Source organism: Phalacrocorax carbo, chromosome Z (assembly GCF_963921805.1).
Source record: "Phalacrocorax carbo chromosome Z, bPhaCar2.1, whole genome shotgun sequence".
NCBI classification, from domain to species: domain Eukaryota; kingdom Metazoa; phylum Chordata; class Aves; order Suliformes; family Phalacrocoracidae; genus Phalacrocorax; species Phalacrocorax carbo.
Genome location: NC_087548.1, coordinates 23,988,898 through 24,009,535, shown reverse-complemented (window position 1 = coordinate 24,009,535; position 20,638 = coordinate 23,988,898). Strand labels below are relative to the sequence as shown.

The window sequence follows — 20,638 nt, the reverse complement described above, 5'->3', positions numbered from 1 at the left end:
TTTGAAAACATCCTACACAGTTATTAACTGAATAATGGAAAAATCTAATAATGGAAACTTCTAATTCTTTAGACTAGAAATCATCATTCTCGTTGTAAGCAGAACAGGACAGCATTCCATATAATCAACATGACTGAAATTCAGCACATTTGGTGTTAAATTTCAGGAGCTTCCTTAAAAAAACACTCTGAAATTATAAACTGAAATTTGTCTTACATTTTGGGTACAAAGGAGCTTCAATTAAAAAAAGAGAACTGGGCTACGCAGATAAATATTAAAGAAGATGGGAAAGTCAAACAATAAAAAACACCTCTTTGCTTTTTAATGCTTAAAACTTTGCAAGCTCATTTAGTTCTTGCAGCCACAGCAGCATTACTTAATGCATGAACAACACAAGTAGTAGGAAAAAAACCCAGAAATGTTATTAGTAAAAGACTTACCAAGAAGGGCAGGCATGTTCTGAAATACTCTCAGGAGCTCAGGGGTAAGACATGGACTATTCTCCAATGTCACTAACCTAAGAACAATTAAGAAAAATATTTCAGATGATCTATGAGTAACATTAAGCAATCATTTTGACAGATGTAAAACACTTGTTTTCTGTAACAATTAGTGTAACAATGTGTAACAATTACTTGAAGCATATTTCAGGTGCAGCAGTAGTCCTTACAACACACCCATCAGTATAGGCATGGGTCTTGGTAAGGTAGGAAAAGAAAGAAAAACATGCTACTGTCTTTTTATAAAGACAACATAACCTCCAAAATGCAGCAGTGAGAATATTTAAGTACCCAGCTTGGGAACTCAGAGAAGGTGGGTAGTGAGGAATATTCCTGGTATAAGGATAAAGCGTGTAGTGCTCTACACCTCAAAGGAGCAGCTGTGGCAGCAACCAGCTCAAACATTTTTTTTTTTTTTTAGGTCTGAAATGATGCATTGATTACCATACAAAAAAAGCATAACTATATGCACAGCATTGTTTGCATCAATTTAGAATTCCTGAAGTTTGAAAACCGCAGCTATAAATTAAATTCATACTTAAAGCTGCAGCAACACTCTCCAGTCTGTTCCTAGATCTTAGGTGTGGGATTACTGTATTTAAATAACGTTTCTGATTACATAAAGTATCTTAGCTGTTCTTCTCCTCTTGAAGAAGCTATTAGAGTCCCAGCTGTCCCTGCCAGTTCCATACAGATCCCTCTGATGCTCTAGGACACCTTAAAATATCATTCTTCTGCACAGGCATTAGAATAACAACCTCGAGATCAGTATTATTGAGAAGATATAGAAGTTCTGAACTGATACATTAAAAAGGACCCTGTGAATCTTAGTTTTGCTGCGCCTACAATACATTATTTGTAGGTTAATTATATGTAATTCAAATGCTCATCTACAATTTAGATTAAAGGAATTCCTCACTATTTCAAGACAAACTCAACATATTCCTTTTCGGCAGGAAAGAGGTATGCTGAATTCGGTCCAGGCAACAGTTTCCTCTTCCTAGAGTGTCAGCTGTACCAGAAAAAAACGCAAATTAGGCTCATGGCAAACTGAGCAGAGTGCCACTTCTTGTTTTATGTTCAGTCACCAAACAGCTTGAGGTCTGGAAGAAAACTTCTAGCTTTTATCCTTGTAAACTCACCACCTCTTCCAGCAACCAGCTCTAAGAATCATTGGGTCATTTTGCTTCCAAAGGTAAGCACATCAAGTTGTTAGTGTAGCATGCACACTACAGTGAGTCTAGTCTTTTTGTCTTGCTGTCGAATATCACAGTAGAGCTGTCTCTTACTACCAGCTGCCTAAAAATGAATAATCTACTCAGTTATTTTTGATTGTGTTTCTTTTATTAAGTTCCTACACTCATCTCTTCTGAGAGAACGTATGATAACAGATGATATCAAGGTAAGATAGCAGGAACATAAATTCTTAATACATTAAAAGCTTTTTTAAAATCTTTTTTTTTTCATCTGGTGGTACAAAAAAATAACATTTTAAAAATTAGAAACTGATAAAGAAGATTCTTACCACAACTCTAAACCATCTTCAAGAAGATAGACATGTGGAGGCTGAGAAACATCTGTACTTAGCTGAATAACTGGAAGTAGGAAAGGATAGAGATTTTTGCTGTCTGCTCCCAGTCCCTATAAAAGTAAATAAAAACTGTAAAATACTTCAAAAACCTCAAATCAAGTATTTCAAGAATAGCATTGAAAAAGATCTGTGATGCTGTTCTATTCACATACTGTAAACATGCACTCAAGAAATCAAAGTTTGAACTTGCATGCATTTCATACAACATGGTCTGATACTCCTGAGCTTTCTCTCAACATATCTTGAGAGCATCACATAAGTTTTTTAAAAACAAGCAGTTTACCAATGGTCTGCAAGAAAAAAGTATATACAGTACACATTCATTGGTCATTCTCGTTCTGAGAAAAGCCACAGTTCTAATAAATAGTAAATGACTAAATGCTGAACAAAATGTTTTAAAGATCAAGAAAATAATTACCCTTTGGAACTTTTCACATACTAAACCTTTGACATATTCTAAGAATCAGGAGAAGGGTTACACAAAGATCACCTGATGACAGTGACATATTTTTTACATGATCCATGAGCCATACACAAAGATAGCTTCCCAAGAATGCAGAGTAAAGAATTTTTTCAGCAACCATTTAATAAGGAAACCCAATTTTTAAAAATTAGTTAAAGATAATAACTGTCAAAACTAATCACAGATTAAAACTAATCTTAAAAGTAATGGAATTTTTAAATTGGGATCTACTGCCTACTTTATAACATAAACATAATGATGTGGAAAAGAAACCGAGGCTAGGTGAATGCTGCTTTTGCATAATTACTATATGTGGCAACTGGTAAGTTTAAAATTATTTGATATATCTAAGCTAAGGCTTCTTTGTGGAATTATTTATTTAAACAAATTTGTCCTAAGCGAAAAACAATCTCCCATCTATTTGTCTAATCTTTGTGCCTATCTGTATTTTTGGCCTCCACAGACATCAGTAACAAGAAGTTCTACAATTTGTTTATTTTGAAAATATATTTTGTATTTGTTTGAAATAACTCCACTTTTACAAAGAACCTTATTTTTTCTTTTAGTTGCAATGTCTAGTCATTTGTCTTCCACTTTCTTTCCACTGCTAACCTCTGTAATACCATCCTCTTAGTCATGCATTTCTGCAACTTCAAGACTGCCTGCATATTCAGTCTGTTCCTGTATGGACACTGCCCTACATCCCAGGAGCGCTTCCTTGGACGTTGCTAGTCCTACTACATTTCTTTTTGAGATGTAGTAGGAGTTGGAGAAGGTGGAATGGTAAATAGTCCATATTAAAGAAGTACTTAATAGCAGAAATTCTGCAGACAACATAGCTATGTATTGTTTTATTAGTCAGTCTTTTCTCAGGAACGTGTCACATTTTATCTGCATTTTTACTGCCAGCAACACAGATATTTCATGATATTTCAAGTCAAGGATTATTTAATTATACCAAAATTCTTGGTCAAGACAACCCAAAGAGTTGTGATGAATAGTTAAACGCAGTTGGCAGACAGTCACAAATGGTGTTCCCCAGGGCTCAGTTTGGGGCCAGTGCAGTTTAATATCTTTATCAATTATCTGGATCAGGGTATTGAGCGCACCCTCAGTACGTTTGCAGGTGACACCAAATTGGGCAGGAGCGTTGATCTGCTTGAGGGTAGGAAGGCTCTGCGGAGGGACCTTGATAGGCTGGATTGATGGGCTGAGGACAACTTTTGAGGTTCATGAAGACTGACTGTCAGGTCCTGCACTTGGGTCACAACAAATCCATGCAATGCTACAGGCCTGGGGAAGAGTGGCTGTAGAGCTGCCCAGTGGAGAAGGACCTGGGGGTGCTGGTCAACAGCCAGCTGAACATGAGCCAGCAGTGTGCTCAGGCAGCCAAGGCGGCCAACAGCATCCTGGCTTGTATCAGGAATAGTGTGGCCAGCAGGAGCAGGGAGGTGATCGTGCCCCTGTACTTGGCACTGTTGGGGCCACACCTCAAATACCGTGTTCAGTTTTGGGCCCCTCACTACAAGAAGGACAATGAAGTGCTGGAGCATGTCCAGCAGAGGGCAACAAATCTGGTGAAGGGTCTAGAGCACAAGTCTTATGAGAGCAGCTGAGGGAACTGGGACTGTTTAGCCTGGAGAAAAGGAGGCTGAGGGGACCGTATCACTCTCTACAGCTACTGAAAGGAGGTTGTAGTGAGGTGGGGGTTGGTCTTGTCTCCCAAGTAGCAAGTGATAGTGACAAGATGAAAGGAAATGGCCTCAAGTTCTGTCAGGGAAGGTTTAGATTGGATATTAGGAAAAATTTCTTCACTGAAAGGGTTGTCAGGGATTGGAACAGGCTGCCCAGGAAAGTGGTAGAGCCACCATCCCTGGAGGTATTTAAAAGATGTGTAGATGTGGCACTTCAGGCCATGGTTTAGTGGTGAACTTAGTAGTGTTGGGTTATCGGCTGGACTCGATGATCTTAAAGAGTCTTTTGACTATGATTCTAAAAGGTCAAAACTCATTTACCTGACTACCACCAACTTTCATTTAGATACAATGCTGGTCAACATAGCTATTAGCGTTATATGACAAATTCTAGGACCACAGGCTGTCTCACTTTCTTTATTTGTGAGAACTGTAAGATACGAGTGAACTAAACAAACTTAGCTAAATAAACAATATGGGCAAATGAAACCTAATGTTGATAAATGTGAACAATATATTCTAGAAAGGAAAAGTTCCCTACAACACACAGATACAAAAAAAAAATTCCACAAGTATCTACAGAAAAACAATGGTCTAAGAATCATTACGTTCACCTCTATTCTCAGTGTTACTATCACTTATTGTACTTTGAAGCCACAGTCACGAACAAAGGTAAGGTAACAGACCCTGGCTCAGACTTTTTAGTAGTTCTGATCATTCCATTTTAAAATGAACATTAAAAGAGGAGATATTCAAGTATACCTAAAAGGAAAATAATGAGCATAGATAAATTCTCAAAAAATAAAAAAAATCTAAAAGATTCAAATGCAAGTAACAGGATACAATATAAATTGATTACATAACAAAGCAGGCAGCTCAGAGCTGCTATTATCTCTGTTTCATATAACATATGAACAAAGCAGAAAAAAACATCAGAAAAGCTAGGAAATATAAAACTTTTTTCCCATATATTATATAAAAATGGTGCAGAAATCATTGCCAAAGTATGTAATAGGTACCAGAGGTTATGCAGTAGAAAGGTGATGGTAAAAGTGGTAACAAAAAAAAGGTCTGGAATTCTAAATAAACCAGATGACCCAAGATTAGTCAATGACAACCAACACCCTTGAGACATTAAACCTAACAGTTGTGATTTAAACAAGAAACATTTGGCATAATCTGAATTAAAATGCAAATGTGAAGAACAGGCAAAGTGAAACTTCTTGTGGTGGTCCATATCTTGGCCTATGATTTAAAAATGGCTCATCTTCCCAGGAAGTTTGGATCCCAGAAAAAAATTCCACCTCCCTGGGAGCTGAACAGAAAGCAACGGGGAAACAGACGTGCCTACACTGTAGAAACAAGTCTGAACCATACACAATGATTGTGAGAAGACATTGACACTCTTAATGCCAGCTGGGAAATACAGGAAGCCAGAATCAGCTTTTTCTCAGACAATACAAAGTCACTAAAGGAGGTTCAATTCCAAGATTAGAAAAACAAAACCCACTCCAGAACACAAGCGAATTTGCCTAATGAACTGCTTTTACTGTCCCTGAGAGCAAAATAGTTAAGTCCTTAACTTCAGCCATGTTTACCTCCACTATCAAAAAACCATCTTTGCTGTAAGACTGAAAAGCTTTTAAAAACAGCCTATAAAGCCCAAATATACCTTATTTTTACCTATACACCTATATATACCTACACACAAAAACACACAAAAAATATAGGCATGTCTGAGAAAGAACTGTAGGAGATACTGACAACATTTATGTGATTCTGGTCTTTTACCTGGACGAGATGGATTAGGGTGGTTAGAATGGCACATCGTAGCATATTGTGCTCCTCACTCTGTTTCCAAAGCAGTGGTAAATACTGAACCAAACATCCTACATATGGTCGTATCTGAAGTTCAGAACACAAATTTCTTTCTCAATGTGTGAAACAAAGCCATTAATTTATCCCAAGCATCATTTCTAAAACATTTAGAACTGCTTTTCTAACATAAAAATACACTTTGCTTTAATTTACTCCTCTTCTGTCTTCCTAAAACGCTGTATTCCATACTCTGCAACTCAAGTAACTTCACACTGTGCAGTGGTTTGATAAGAACATAGTAGTTACAGTAACATTTGTGCATGGCAATCAGGCTTGAGTAATAAATTGAACACCAAAAATACTTAATTTTGTAACCACAGATATTTTCATAATAATATATTCTTTACTTAAGAGAGGATTCCTAAATATCAGCATCCTTTAAGACAACCAGAAACAGATCCAGTTCAAAAAAAAAAAAAGAAAAATGCTAAATAATCTCTGAAGTTACTCATGCTTTGAGCAGGGCTTGGACTACATTACCTCCAGTGGTTTGTCCCAGTCTGAATTTATTCTATGATGCTCTACAATACTAAAAAGTAAATCTAGTTGTCTTCTGAAGTATTTTACTAGGCATTAACTTAGACAGACTCAAAGGTTCTTTCTCAACTTGTTTTTTCTGCTGCTTCTCCAGCTGATCTAAAGAGCAGAGAAATCTGCTGTCACATTGACTTTTACTACAAGGGAAAATTAGGAAAGCTTCACTTGGCTCTCAGAGAGAACTGACTACGTGTAGACAGAGAAGACAGGCTAAAAGCCACGCATGAACTCTGTCCTTCGTACAGTAATACTGCAAAAAAAGACCCTCAGAGAAAAGCAGTCAACACTTTGGTTTTTAATTCTTCGATTTCTTCATGTATAAGCTGAAGAATATACTTTAACACTAAGAAGGAAATACTGAAGATTCATAATGTGAACCTGAGACTTTTTATGCAGTTAAGGAGACTGCTGTGTAGGCAATCCTGATACTTATCAGTGCCAATGAGAGATTCCAAATCTAACTGCAGCGTCCCTAGGAGTGTGAAGCGTTTTCTGCACCAAAATGTCTCTTCTAATATCTAAGTTTTAATAAAATACTTGTTCATGTATAAGAAAAGACAATTAAAATAAATTATAACTAAAAAAAAGAAAACTGCAAGAAGCGCAATAACGTAGGCGGGGAAGTCTTTCTGTACTCTAAAAAATACATAGTAAATAAAGGAAATAGTAACTGAGCAAGAACATTTTACACAAGAGATAAATGAGAACTGAAAAGTGAAAGGAGAACCAAATAATGCAAACAATGCAGGCATCTACTGTAACAATAACCAGGCTATTAGCCAATGACATTTTTCTACCAGCTTTGTATAAGCCAAAGCCATCAGATCCTCCTCTGTGTTCTTCGTGCAAAGCCAACACTGAAATCTGTGTAAAAAAATTATATATATATTTACCTGCATATTGACTCTTTCAATCACACAAGACAGAACGTGAAGAACATGCATTTTGGTGTCACATTGTGTTACTTCCTGAAGCAGCTCAAAGAGCAGTGTAAACATGGATTCCAGATACTAAAAGAAAAATAAACCACTATGGATTAGACCACCAAATATACAATCGGTGCCATGAATTGGTGATTTTCCTGTATGCTTGCAACTCTAAGATGTCTGTGAACTTTGAAAGACACTTGCAAAGCGTGCAAAATGTTACTCTTCCATTTGGAAAAATGCATACTAGCCAACCACTGCCTAAACAACATAGAAAATTTCAGATATGCTCTTACGTAACGGTTCAAATGTGATCAGTTTGAACATCCAGCATGTTCATGTTCTGGTAAGCATGAACATGACTTCACAGTTAACACACTAGAAACCTGAAGGCCGTCTCTCCAGGAGGAGTACTTTGTTATGGTCAAAGCAAAGGTAGGGTCTTCCAGCTTTTGGGTCAGCAGATAGAATTTAGATATTGAACTGAAAAAAAAAAATCTGAAACAACGCCAATGTTCACAGAGCAGATGCACTCTGTGTTCTTTAGTTTGCTCTCAAGAGAGTTGCAGTTAATGTGCAAGTCATAATCAAATGAGAAGAAAAAGTACCTGCTAAATCTGAGTGAACAAAATAGATCTTTGCCCTATTTATAGCTAACATTTCATTTTTTACTTAATGACAAGGTAATGGCCACTGTAAACAACACAAACAGAGGAGACCGAGAAAATCTATGATTTTGAGGCGCTGTTTTAACCACACTCTTACATTTAGTAACTGAGTGAAACAGCAGGTTAGAAAGTCCTGTGGAAGCAGGCATACTGGAAAGTCACACTGGCATATAAACTTATTTGTTGAAGACAGCACTCCTATTGTCTTAGCATGAAGAAACTTAGCAGCTGGTAACACACAGTGTATATAGTACTAAACACAATGCTAGGGCGTTGTTCAGAGTCCTAACACTACAAGGTTTTGAATTGTCTTTCTGTATCCTGCACATTAACAGCCTTCACAGCAGCAGTATGAGTCTTTACAGGGTTTGGCCTATGAAGGCTTAAAAGAAAAAAATACACGCACACTGATCACTAAGTAGTGTGGTATGAAATGAAGTTGGAAATAATTTTTTTCCTGGTTCAAAGTGAAATTGGAAAATACTTTTTCCTGCTTTCCTCTACGGATCTATCTGCTCACCAGAATATGCCCATATAAATGCTCTTACCAGCAAGAACTGGTCAGTTGTGAACTCAAAGTCATCTACAGGTACACGACCATTAAGGAAAAATAATACAGGTTGCGTGTGGATAAGAGATGCAAATAAGCAAATATTCCACAGGTACACAAAAATCATAACGTGAAGAATTTGGTAGTAAGTTTGAAATGGTTTACTTTCCAGTAACTCTGAATCAAGCACTAATCAAACGTCTTTGCCAATAAAAGGATATTTAACTTCAGTGTCGTAGCTGTCTCAATACGGACCTGAAAGACAGAAGTCAAGAAGCATCACGCATACGTCCATTAAACATTCTGATTATCAACTTAATATCTGACAATATCAAACCAGTGGCTGCTTTGGCAGTTTGCATCATTCTATGCATCCTGTCATTGTCTAAGAAATGTATTTAGTCCTACCCAAACATTTTAATTTGCTTTCATTTTATTACCCTTTGCAGTCCATTTGGCATTGCTAAAGCGGTACCACCTGGAGAAACTACTCAGGCAAAACTTTCACAAAGGTCAGGAAAGAATTAAACAAGAAGATATCTAGCCTGCAATAACAACTCTTGCAACAGAGCAGGAGTTTAACTTGGGGTTAACCTCATGGCTTGCTGCCACCCAAAAGGCACAGAGTCAAAGCAACTCAACCAGTTAGCATGGTCCTCCCTGGTAGATGTTCAGATGCTCAGAAAGCATTAACTGAAAACGGTCACAACACTGACACAGAAGCACATCCTGCTCTGCTCAAGCTGCCTAGAATCACAGAAATAACTGTTATGACTGCCAATTTCCAATATTTAGCTGACAACCTAGCTGGGTTTATTTGGTTCATTTGTTGTGGCTGCTAGGTCTGCTGCTTTGAAAATAAAAACACAAAAGAAACAATCACAAGAACAGCTGCTCAACGAAACCTCACCTGCTGGCAAATTGAAACTAGCTTAAAACCACACAATTGTACTCAACCAGCTTAGCAAACAGTGCCCTTTATCATATTCGGTTAGAAAATAACTATGCTGATGCTTAAATAATACTGTATACAGCAGGGACGAGTCACAGAATAACCCTGTCTTATCCACACAACGTGTTCATTTGTTTATAAATCATTTCTCTCAAGACACCTCACAACTTTCTTCTTACAAAAACCAGACTGTTGCTATGGCCAGTCACCTTCCCAAAGTCATCACCTAGAAAAGATCTTAAGGGCTCGTTTCATGTCTTTGACATTGCTGTTCAACATCTCCACAATGAAACACCCCTACAACTCCCCAGTTGATTATCTTGTACAAGACACAACAGACTTTAAGGTGTGATGTTATGAAGCTCTCAATCAAGTTTACACAAGGTATGGTATTTATGCTTCACCTGTATTTACAGAACAAATGCGTAATCCAAAACATTACCTACTGGTACTTACCACTAAGTCCTGGTCTTGAAGCAAGTTACGAATTGCCTCATATAACATGGGTCTCAAGTCTGACTGGAATTTTACAGAAATCCACTGTCCAATCAGCCAAATTACTCTTCGGCGTATTGCTTTATATCTTTAAGAGTGAGGAGGGGGGGAAAAACAAACACCATTGTATTCTTTAACTCATTTCACTTGCTGTTCAAGAATACTTTGAAGAAGTAAGAATGTGAACAACTATGAGCTGTGTGCACAGCATAAAAATGCCAAAGCCAGAACATGTTACAAAGACCATGGCAGCCTTATTCACAGATCAGGGCTTGGGCGGCACAACAACAAAGGATCAATCATATATATGCAAGACCTCATTACTTCCTGCTAAGACCTCATTACTTACTGCTTTTCTGACATTTAGCCTAACCATTGGAGTGCTTGGCCATTGGTGGATAGCAAGGTGAAGTTGAGTCACACACAAAAAAACCCAAACACAAGACTAAGGGAAAAGGAAATAAATCATCAGGAGACACCAGGTAAACAACTGTGGCACTTACTCTGTGACTCTGAAGTAAGGTTATACATCCATAAGTAAGTAATTAATTTTTTAAAAAATATATTGTAATGAAAAGAAGCATTTTAATATTTCTAAGTTTAGCAGAGTCTTCCACTCAACATGAAATTGAATGGTATTTGTAAAGACAGTGCTTGTAACTAGCATTTGGAAATTAAAAAAGCTGGCTGGCAACTCATTAAGGAAAATCATTTACAATTTATAATAGCTCCTAAAGGTATGAGCAAGCAAATTAGTTTATATTTCAGATGCAATCAGGCCTGGTAAGACAAACTTAAAGTGTAGAAGAAAAAAATAGTAAAGTTCTTCAAAGGACATTAGGGTCACTGCCAATGAGATGGCAGTGAGAAAAACAGGACGTGCTTATTCAGAGTCAAAGGGTTCGCGGGAACTCCTCTGATGAGGAGTAGCACCTACAACAGCAGTCACTGTCCTTCCCCTGAGGGTAGAGTGACAGTTTGAGTAAGAGGATGGACAGCCTGTACTGGGGTGACGAGACCAATCTTTCAAAACACCCTATGGTATCTGCTAAACAAAAAAACCAACCAAACAAAACACCCGTACTTTTGTGAAGGCCACCCAAGTGAAGGGGACCTTGGTGAGAAGGAAAACCCGCTGCAGATGGGCTATATAATACACTTTATGTAGAACCAGCCTGTGATCATTCACACTTCACAACACAAATCCTTACTTCCCCACTTTACTGCCAGCAAAATTAACTGAAGCATGCTACAGAAGGCTTGTATTTAAACTAGTAGAGAAGAACAAATCACTGTTATGGCTAAGCTCCCACCCTACAGAGACTATTTCCACAGATTTCAGTTGGATTTTGCTGCCTAAAGGGCTCTGCGGTCTCAGGAGGCCTAAATACCTTTCTTTCAAGGAGCAAAGGTGGCTGTCCTGAGAAAGTTTACTCAACTCAAACATATGCAAGAGGCCAGACTTGTAATATTATTACAGAACCCTGGAAGCATCCACCACACCAGTAATTCAGCCACACACAGAAACTCTCAGGAACACTGCCGCTTCTGTGACTGTGTCAGTCACCTGTATGGATTTCATACCTCTGCTCATTTAGTGGGTATGTTTAAATCTTGAGTATTTTTAAAGGCTGCAATTATTAGACATCATATTTTACCACATTTGTATCAACAGTTTGTATATAAACAATGAAGGCATAACAAACCAAGGTGTTTACCTGTCATGAGAAACCTGTAGTTCTGCTAATAGCTGACTTTTAAACCACTGGTCAAAATCCACACTATCAAACAGTTCATAAGCAGCCAGTCCAACCGCATTATATACTGGGGAAAAACAACAGTTATGCTTATTGTTTGCTTCCATGTTTAGTTTTTAATACTAAATAATCAGACTCATTTAAGTTTCAAAAAACATTTTTGATAACCTGAGTGTAATACAGAAAACAAAACCAAAGCATATCTTTCTGATGAAAGATATCACCAGACCATGGCAAAGGGAACTATGGAGGAAATTTTAGTCAAAGAAAGGTGTTACAGAAGAAAATTCAGACTCTTGAAAATAGCCAAAAGCCAGAAGGACAATATAGATCTTATTCTAACACCAAGAATGGTGCCTTCACAGGTCTTAGCCAATTCTTCTCTTTTGCCATAAAATCTCCTTACTTGTAAGGTGGACAGAGTATCTCCATGGAAGCACTGCAGCTCATTTATGTGCAGAGAGGAAAGGACGGGACAGTAAGGGAGATTGTCTAAGGGTTTGTTTCACAAAAAGGCTGAAAAAGGGACCATATTTTTACAAAAGCATTTCAAAAAGGGAAGACTGTCATCAAGTGCAAGGAGAAACAGGTTTTAGGTCCTACTCTCCAAACGTCTTAAAAAATAAATCTTGCAAATTCTTCACATACTTTTTAAGAAGTCAAGCACATACACAAAAGTGCCTCTGTTACTTCAAAGGTAAAGTAAATTTAATTTACCAGCATCTTTAATAAGTATAGCGCTGCTATCTTCCATGTTGGTAGATCCTACAAGACAAAGTTCAAATAAAGAAAAAAGCATAACTAAAACAAAGAGCGCAGTCAACTTTGCACTTTTACACTTTCAGTAATGATGCTGTGAATTAATCCTGCTTCCCTGTTTTCTTTTACATTAACAAGTTCAGTTATTTGAATTTTTGTACTTTCTTCAGTAAATACACTAAAATCAAATCTCTGCTTTCACATGCTATTTTCAGTGAGTTCTTCGGAGCTGAACATTTTTAACAGCCACATGCAAGAAAGTCAGAAGCGTGTATTTTATTAAATGAACAGATTCAAAACCCAAAAATTGCTGAACACTGTTGACGATCTGGTATTATTTCCAAAGAATTTTAAAATATCAATATGTCCTTTCAAAAATACAAAGTGAATGCACTATATAAAAACAGACATCACAGGGTAAAATTGTTTAACAGTTCACAAAATAAAATGTAAAGAACTCTACATTTTACAGTTCCTTTTTTTCCCCCCCCCAAAAAAAAACTTACCTTGTAGACTGTGAACCATTTCTAAAAGCACTGGGGTGAGAGTCTGATTATATTCATGGAAAATATCAAAAAAGAGAACTTCCGTGCATGGCTGAAAAATTAAAAGATCTGTTTCAGAATCTATCAAAATGCAGGCAACTAAGAAATTTTAGCAAAAAATGTATTTAAGTGCTGCATTTCTCGCACCAAAGGTGCGGCAGAATTACTATTACGTGAAATACCACTCTGCCTACTATACAGTATGCTCAACTCCAGCAAGATTTCCACAGCTGTATCTGTATCAGCCAGTTGTGCGGTTGAAGAACACCACATCTGTGCAGTCAAACGGCTGGTGCTGAGCAGCTGGTGACCACACTGCAGATATGTCATGGTTTCTTTTTGCATTAGCTTGAGCTGAGTCACCTGGACCAAACACCCGCTTGCACTTGGAAAACACTAGATGCACAGGGTTGTGTGTTCTAGTTTTGCAATGAAAGTAACACAGCAAATGAACTTTGAAACCTCTCTGCAAAGCAAACCACAGCAGCAATAATTGGGAGATTTACTACCACAGCATACTTTCAATCTGAACTAAAATGCTAACACAGATGCATCTGAAATGTTCTTCGCTCACTATATCTACTAATAAAGAGTCGCAACTGATAACATCAGTTACCAGTTTAAAGAGGAGACAACTCCTACTGCATTTAATAACCATCAGATACTACAAAATACAAATGCTGAAGCAAACTCCTTTTCCCTCCCTCCTAGAATACAAAGAGCGTAGTTTCCAGTGTATTGCAGCACGTTTGAGCATTGAGAAATTAACAAAGTTAATTCATACTAATTCTAATGCAACTTCTTTAACAAAATAATTTTTTTGAAAAGCACAATCTTATCTTTCTACCAAATTGGTAGGTTTGGAGTTTACCAACCTCTTGTGGTTATAAGACTACCAGGAAATCCATCCAGAAATGTTGAATAGTTTTCTTTCAAACTGAAACACTTACTCTGAGACTGTACTTCCAAGAATCTCCTCCTGACTCTTCCACAGCTATTATTTCATAAAGAAAAGGAAAAAGTATTATTTCAGCCATGGCTCAAGTAAATTTCACGTATGTCAACACCATAGACTACTGAGAAATCTCCTCTTCTCAAAACAATCTCTAGAGGGAGTATTTGTCCACATAACAAGACTTCAGAAAATCAAGCAGCCAATATTGCAGTAAGCAAGTTGTAGAGGCAATGGGGATACAAAACTCTTACACCAATACCTAAACTGCAACCAACTACACAACACATTTCTTACTGAAGCCTTCAGGGTCCTCTTCCCACATCGTTAACTCTTCCTTTGTCAGCAGGAAATAGTGAGTGACTAATCTCCTACATATTTCCATTAGGGTTGGATATGTGAAAAATGCTGTCTTTATCTTATGTGCTTCAAGAGTTTCAGGACTGCTATCTGAAATAAAACACAGAAAATTCCAAATTACAGTTAAGGGGCTTAATGATCAAACAGTAGTCTAGTAAAATTAGAAAGAAATCAACAGGGAAGAAAATCTTATCCTCAGAGAAGAAAATAAAGAAAACATTTTCATCGCTGACTTTCACAACAGACTTTCAGGTGGTATGTTTTTCTAAGAAAGTTAAACTCCCAAATTAATTTACTTTGAAGAGAATTCTCTAACAACCCAATTACACTGAAGGGTCATTAGGGCTTCACAAACTATTTATGATGCTTTTTGGCTACTATGTAGTTGAAAAGAAAAACCACATACCTGCTGCTTTTGGTATTTTTGTTTTGTTTATCATTACTGAATTAGAAAAACACAAGGACCTCAAAGAAAGATTCTTTTGTACAAGTTCAGAAAGTTTATTCAAATACAATCTTAAAAAAACTTGGGTTTTTTAGGAGTTAACATCCAAAAAACAAAGCAGCAATAAAACCAAACACTGTGTGCTGTACAATCAACACAAACGCTATATATTGTCAGAAATTACATAACATAAATTTTCTATTTTAATTTATCTTAACCACCCTGTTCTCAAAAAGTCAAGTGCTATAGCTTTTATCAGAATGTGCCATGTTCTTCTTGTCTCAAGTGACCACATTTCTATTTCAAAACTCAAACACAGCTACGAACTTTCGCAAGGAGAAATACCTGTCAATAATCCGTGGATTGAGGGCATTCTAATGTATCATAAAATTATGGAGCAACGCTGAAATACATCACTCTTCTGAATAATTTTAAATGCTGGGTTTCTGTGATCGGACACATACCAGTATGTTCATGAAACTTTTTCTTCCCCCAAATTTAGAAGGAGAATGCTGTTATCTAGTGATTGCTGAATGTCAAAGTAATTTGGAAAGCTCTTATTTTTTTTAATACAGTTCAATTCTATTTTTTATTATCTCTACATAAAGCACTGTATGAAGACTCAGAATGAAACATAGTCCTACAAAGCAGACCACATAAACTGCTTTGTATTCAAACGCATGTCCAATTCAATTCACTGTGTTTCTTTATTTCAGGCTACTGTTATTAGTTAATTATGGCAAATACCCCATTTTGGCAAACATTTCTCAAGGGAAAGATGCATCAAACCAATTGATGAATTTGGGTTATTCACCAAACCCCATCCCTTAATACTTTTTAAAACTACTTCAATGAAAACCAAAACAATCAACAAGGAGAAGATATTTACGCTACTTATGTATATGAAACTACTTCAGCAAGTCAATGTCTCTCTCTATATATTAATACTTTAACCATCAATATAAGAATTATCAATGTAGAGACAGAAGCACACATTACTACCTATTAAAACATAAAGTCCTGCAAAAGAATGTCTTCAAGGAGTTTTACTGTTGGGAGCAACTAGCAAAAGTTTCTCAAGAGACAAGAAAACATTTTGAGTAAATAGCAGCAGTACCTTCAAGATTTTTAGATGGCTTGTAAGCATCATTTTTTACAATCATCTTAATGAGATTCATGCACTGTACAATAAACCGCTCAAATACAATTCCTTCACCAGCCTCTGTGAAAACATAGCTTACAGCAAACTCCAATGACCGCTGAATCAAAGGGATGAATGAAAAAGGATGCTGATCCAAGAAGTCTAAAAGCTACAAATCAAGGAAGGAGAAGAGCAAGAAAGAAATCAAATTACTTTTTGCGCAAGTCTTTTAGTAAATGTTTTCATAAATTAGTTGCCAAAACCAAGAGCCAATTTATATAAAATCAGAGAAAACTCAACACAGACAGGAGACTAGGAAGAGATCAGTACCAATGGCCAATGAAGCATCACTTTGCCCTGAACTTCTTCGTTCATGTTCAATATGACCTTTTTTTTTAAGTTTACGGGACAATAACCGTTTTCAACCACACCAACTTGCTGGCAACACAATACATAAAACATATCAGCCACACCTAAAACCCTGAACATTTCAGTTTAAAAAAATTCAAAACTATATTTCATAACAAAGAAGTTTTAAGTTGCAGTACCTTCCATTTCTTTAAAAGATCTGAAATCTTTTGGCTTTAAGGTACATACATAGCTGAATGGGACTGTTCCTCCAGAACGGTAAACTATTCAGTAACTGAATGGAGAATTTACTTACCACTTTAGTGAACAGAATTATAGTCTTTTCTAGACGGTCTCTGCATACGTTTTCTGCTCTTACACTTCTACCTGGTAAATCAGATATTTAACAACTATCATTTTTTTCAGACTTTCCTTCTCCTTCTGGAGAGCTCAGTTTTAAAAAATTAACACTGGACAACAACTTGTTTTACATGTATTTTGAGCATTATGGCAGCCGGAAAACACTTCCATGGCAGAATAAATTCAAATTCAAGGTTAAGGTAATGGGTACTGGGGTGGGGTCGGGGTATGTGGAATCTTTAACCCTGACTCTCAGCTGCTTTGAAATTCACAGTAACTGACCAGAATAAAACAATTTGGGCATCATTACAGACAACTCAATGACAAAAGACAGTTAAAATAATGCAAACAAGTACTAGCATAGACAGGAAGTAGGAAAGCATCAAAAAGATGAAAATGCCCTTTTATGAAAATGATGCTTTATCCTTACTACGTAACACTATGTGCTTTTCTACAAACGCCACCTTAAAAAAACCTATCGATTATGGACACTGGAAAACATTCTGAACTTACAAAAAATAGATGAAGTTTTTATAACAAAAGAGAAAAGCAAGAAGAGCCATAATGAAGGCATGCAGGCAAAAACCACGATGTGATAAATGCATACCACACACTAACCTTGTGAGGGAGGCATGCCCGCTTTTGCAGAACAACTTATTGAGTAGAGAAGTGGAAATGGGAAGCTTCAGCTCAGTTCTTGTCTTAGGACATTGAAACCCCACAGGCCTCAGGTTCTAGGGGACTATGATAACCACCAAGCCTCAGGATGGGATGGCCTTCAATTCAGTCTACTAAAGCTAGGCAGCTATCTCACAAAAAGTGAAAGAAGGGCCAGAAAGGGCATGCTATAGTATACTAGAAGGGGCAAACACTTGCATGCAAAGCAACCTGCATTTCAGACGAGCATCAAAGGGATTTTATTTTGGTACTGAACACAGTGGCGGTCTCCATCTTTTCTAGAAACAAGGCTCAGAGCCCATATCAGCCCCTCTCACCTAAGTACAGTGTCCCAAGCCAGGTACCTTCCTTTATAATCAAACAATTCTTTCTAATCAGTTTAGACATGTATTCTCAGAGTAAGTGTTGCTGAATCCCAGAAGAATGACCTGACAGGCTTCAGATGAATGCATGGCTCACACCAGCTCTACTACAAGTGTACCAGCAAGAAAAGAGCAGTGAGTTCAGACGCAGCACTGCCAAACACCACCTTTCTGCTTGCTCAGCTAACTTTGCTGCAAAAGCACTAACACCTGCCAATTATGCTTGTATTTCTGCTGACAGTGTTAACCTGCAGTTGCCTGTTGCACAATACTACTCTTCCAGTTATAAAGTATAGATAGCAGAATGTCCTCTTTATTTCCCATTTGACACTTACCAAAATACATGGCAAACTCCAGAAGAAAGAAAAACATAAAACCCGCCCAAAGAAGAAATTGCAGGATGGTCTGCAGCATCATAGAAAACTGCAAATTCTAATATGGATATACTTTGTCAATCCATAGCATAAGAGTTTGGGTTTTTTAATTGGTGTTGTCACACCAAGGATAATTTCGGTGGAATTTTAGTCTGTTGATGTAAAAGGACATTTTTACTGAAGTCTTTTCTGACAGTTTCAGTGGCATTGAAAGCTTTTGGATAAGCTTTGCACTTATCCAGAATACCTTACAACTAAATGATTAATGATCAGGCACTAAACTGTATTATGTTTTCATCCAGCTTCTACCGTTTAACCACCAATACAAGGAAAAATATTCAGATACTTACTACACTCCAGAAACTGTTTTAGCCGTTCAAACACTGCATGCAGAAAACCCTGAAGAATTGAAAAGTATACGTGTCTTTTAAAGATGAAGCTTATTTTCTTTCTTTTCTTGCACCCTCCCACCCGGCTCCCCAGATGGGCCACACAGCACTGGCTTTCGTCTCACTCTGACAAATTCTATCAACAGAATTTGGTAGGACAAATACGCCATTACATTCATCATTAAATGAAAACATCCTCTTCAAATGATGGGGGACACTACAAATAAGACATCTTCCTGTAGGCAACAGGGGTGTCACTATCACAAGGCAGGTGAATTGGAAGGGGTACCTTTTCTTTTTTTAAACATCGTGCCATTGGTGTCAAAGTGTTTAACATCTATCTAGGATCTGGCAGTTCTTAACTGATGAGAGGACAACTTTGAGAGCGCGTTGCTTCATCTTCCTTCACATAACACAAGTGCGCGCTTGCAATGGTTTGGAAACATAGCTCAGACAACAACTGAAATCATCACAAAAGATTTCTAACCTAGAACTAGAAACAGAATTACATCACTTACCATCACCTCTACACTCCAGCGAGGTTCTACAAACCCATGGACTGTCAGTTTACGAAGCACTAAGGGGGGGGGGGGGAAAAAGTTACTTGTGTAGCTATTTCTCAGCCCTTGTTCCAGCAGATTTCAGAACATGATTACAATTACAGTGGCTGTGCCTTTCTTCCAATTCTCCATATCAAAAAGTACATTTCATTTCAGGCCCTTGGACGCCTCAACCATACCTAACATGAATCTGATCTTCTTCAAATTACTCTAGAATTCAGTACATTATCTGTAAAATAGTACTCCAAGAGTCACCGAATCAAGGAGAATTCTGCAAAAGCTGTAAGTATTCAACCTCTGAAAGGTTCTGCAGCAGGAAAAGCGCCAGCTACAGTCTACTAGGGCCCATAAGCTATCTTATGAATTTTCTCAGGTTTAATCACTGCCGGTAACCCAGACAAGCTGCACACTGCACCTCCTGAAACAATTCAAGACTGCTATCATCTATATTGCAAGCACCGCACACAAACATCTCGATTCCTCAAAGCAGCAAAGGACAGTAAGGATATGCATGTATTCATCCCACTGATGACTACTTGAGCATCAACCTAAAGCCTAAACTGACTGCTAAGGCTACCTCTTCACTGAACACAAGGTGAGCTTAATGCAACAAAACTCACAGTCCAGCTTCTCAGTCAAGTGCCTAAGATAGACAGATGCAAGCCTAAAATACAACGCACGTAAAAATACTGTTATGCCCTCCACCTTCCTACCTCCTAGGCTTTGACTTCTTACAACTGGCATATCAGAACAGTACAGTACTACTGAGAAACAAGAGCCCCTTCTTGCCCTTCTGTGTGAACAATCCTCCTTCTGCCTTGCTAAAGGTACAGGCAAAATAAACCAAGATTACTGCTTTTCCCAATGGGCATAGCTTTGTTAGAGAATGCTAACTCTTTACCAAAGAACCCTTACTTGTTCACTGTGAAGAAACTTATTTGACTCCGTATATTTAATATTATTCTATTATATTACCTTTCAATGACAACAACGTTCTTTCTAGAGAATTTGAGGCTGCAGCTTCATCCCCTTTACACACTTGCTGTAGGAACGTATCGGTATGATGATTCCACAAGGAACACACAAAGCTATAAATACCTGATGTAAGCTGCAAAAGGAAGAAACACCAACAATATATTTGATTTCTTGAATTTGGCTACGGCATAACAAATTCCTAAATTTTAAAAGCCAGTTTCAACTGTTGAATTACTTAATCTACATTCTTGTATATTACAGGCCACAGTGTTTCACGTACTTCTTTGTTGTACCGAGTTTTACCAATCCAAAGACCTCTTCCAGAAAAATACCTTGTCTTAATTTGAAGATGTTATGATACACTCACCTGCTTCCCTGA

At 37.4% G+C, this 20,638-nt stretch overlaps 1 protein-coding gene across 5 annotated transcripts in view; it reads right to left on the bottom strand.

The window, feature by feature from the left end:
* Positions 1 to 20,638, bottom strand: part of IPO11 (importin 11) — an 88,682-nt gene that overhangs the window by 49,870 nt on the left and 18,174 nt on the right. For all 5 annotated transcript variants that reach the window (XM_064438735.1, XM_064438738.1, XM_064438740.1 and 2 more), the window contains 17 exons: positions 20,260 to 20,392; positions 19,243 to 19,301; positions 18,686 to 18,734; positions 16,878 to 16,948; positions 16,190 to 16,382; positions 14,565 to 14,717; positions 14,266 to 14,309; positions 13,277 to 13,367; positions 12,729 to 12,776; positions 11,973 to 12,078; positions 10,216 to 10,342; positions 9,029 to 9,062; positions 8,806 to 8,846; positions 7,557 to 7,673; positions 6,040 to 6,153; positions 2,026 to 2,141; positions 441 to 517 (listed from right to left, as the gene is read on the bottom strand). In XM_064438735.1, the coding sequence (XP_064294805.1) occupies positions 441 to 517; positions 2,026 to 2,141; positions 6,040 to 6,153; positions 7,557 to 7,673; positions 8,806 to 8,846; positions 9,029 to 9,062; positions 10,216 to 10,342; positions 11,973 to 12,078; positions 12,729 to 12,776; positions 13,277 to 13,367; positions 14,266 to 14,309; positions 14,565 to 14,717; positions 16,190 to 16,382; positions 16,878 to 16,948; positions 18,686 to 18,734; positions 19,243 to 19,301; positions 20,260 to 20,392 (1,573 nt within the window). The remainder of the gene's footprint in view (positions 1 to 440; positions 518 to 2,025; positions 2,142 to 6,039; positions 6,154 to 7,556; positions 7,674 to 8,805; positions 8,847 to 9,028; positions 9,063 to 10,215; positions 10,343 to 11,972; positions 12,079 to 12,728; positions 12,777 to 13,276; positions 13,368 to 14,265; positions 14,310 to 14,564; positions 14,718 to 16,189; positions 16,383 to 16,877; positions 16,949 to 18,685; positions 18,735 to 19,242; positions 19,302 to 20,259; positions 20,393 to 20,638) is intronic.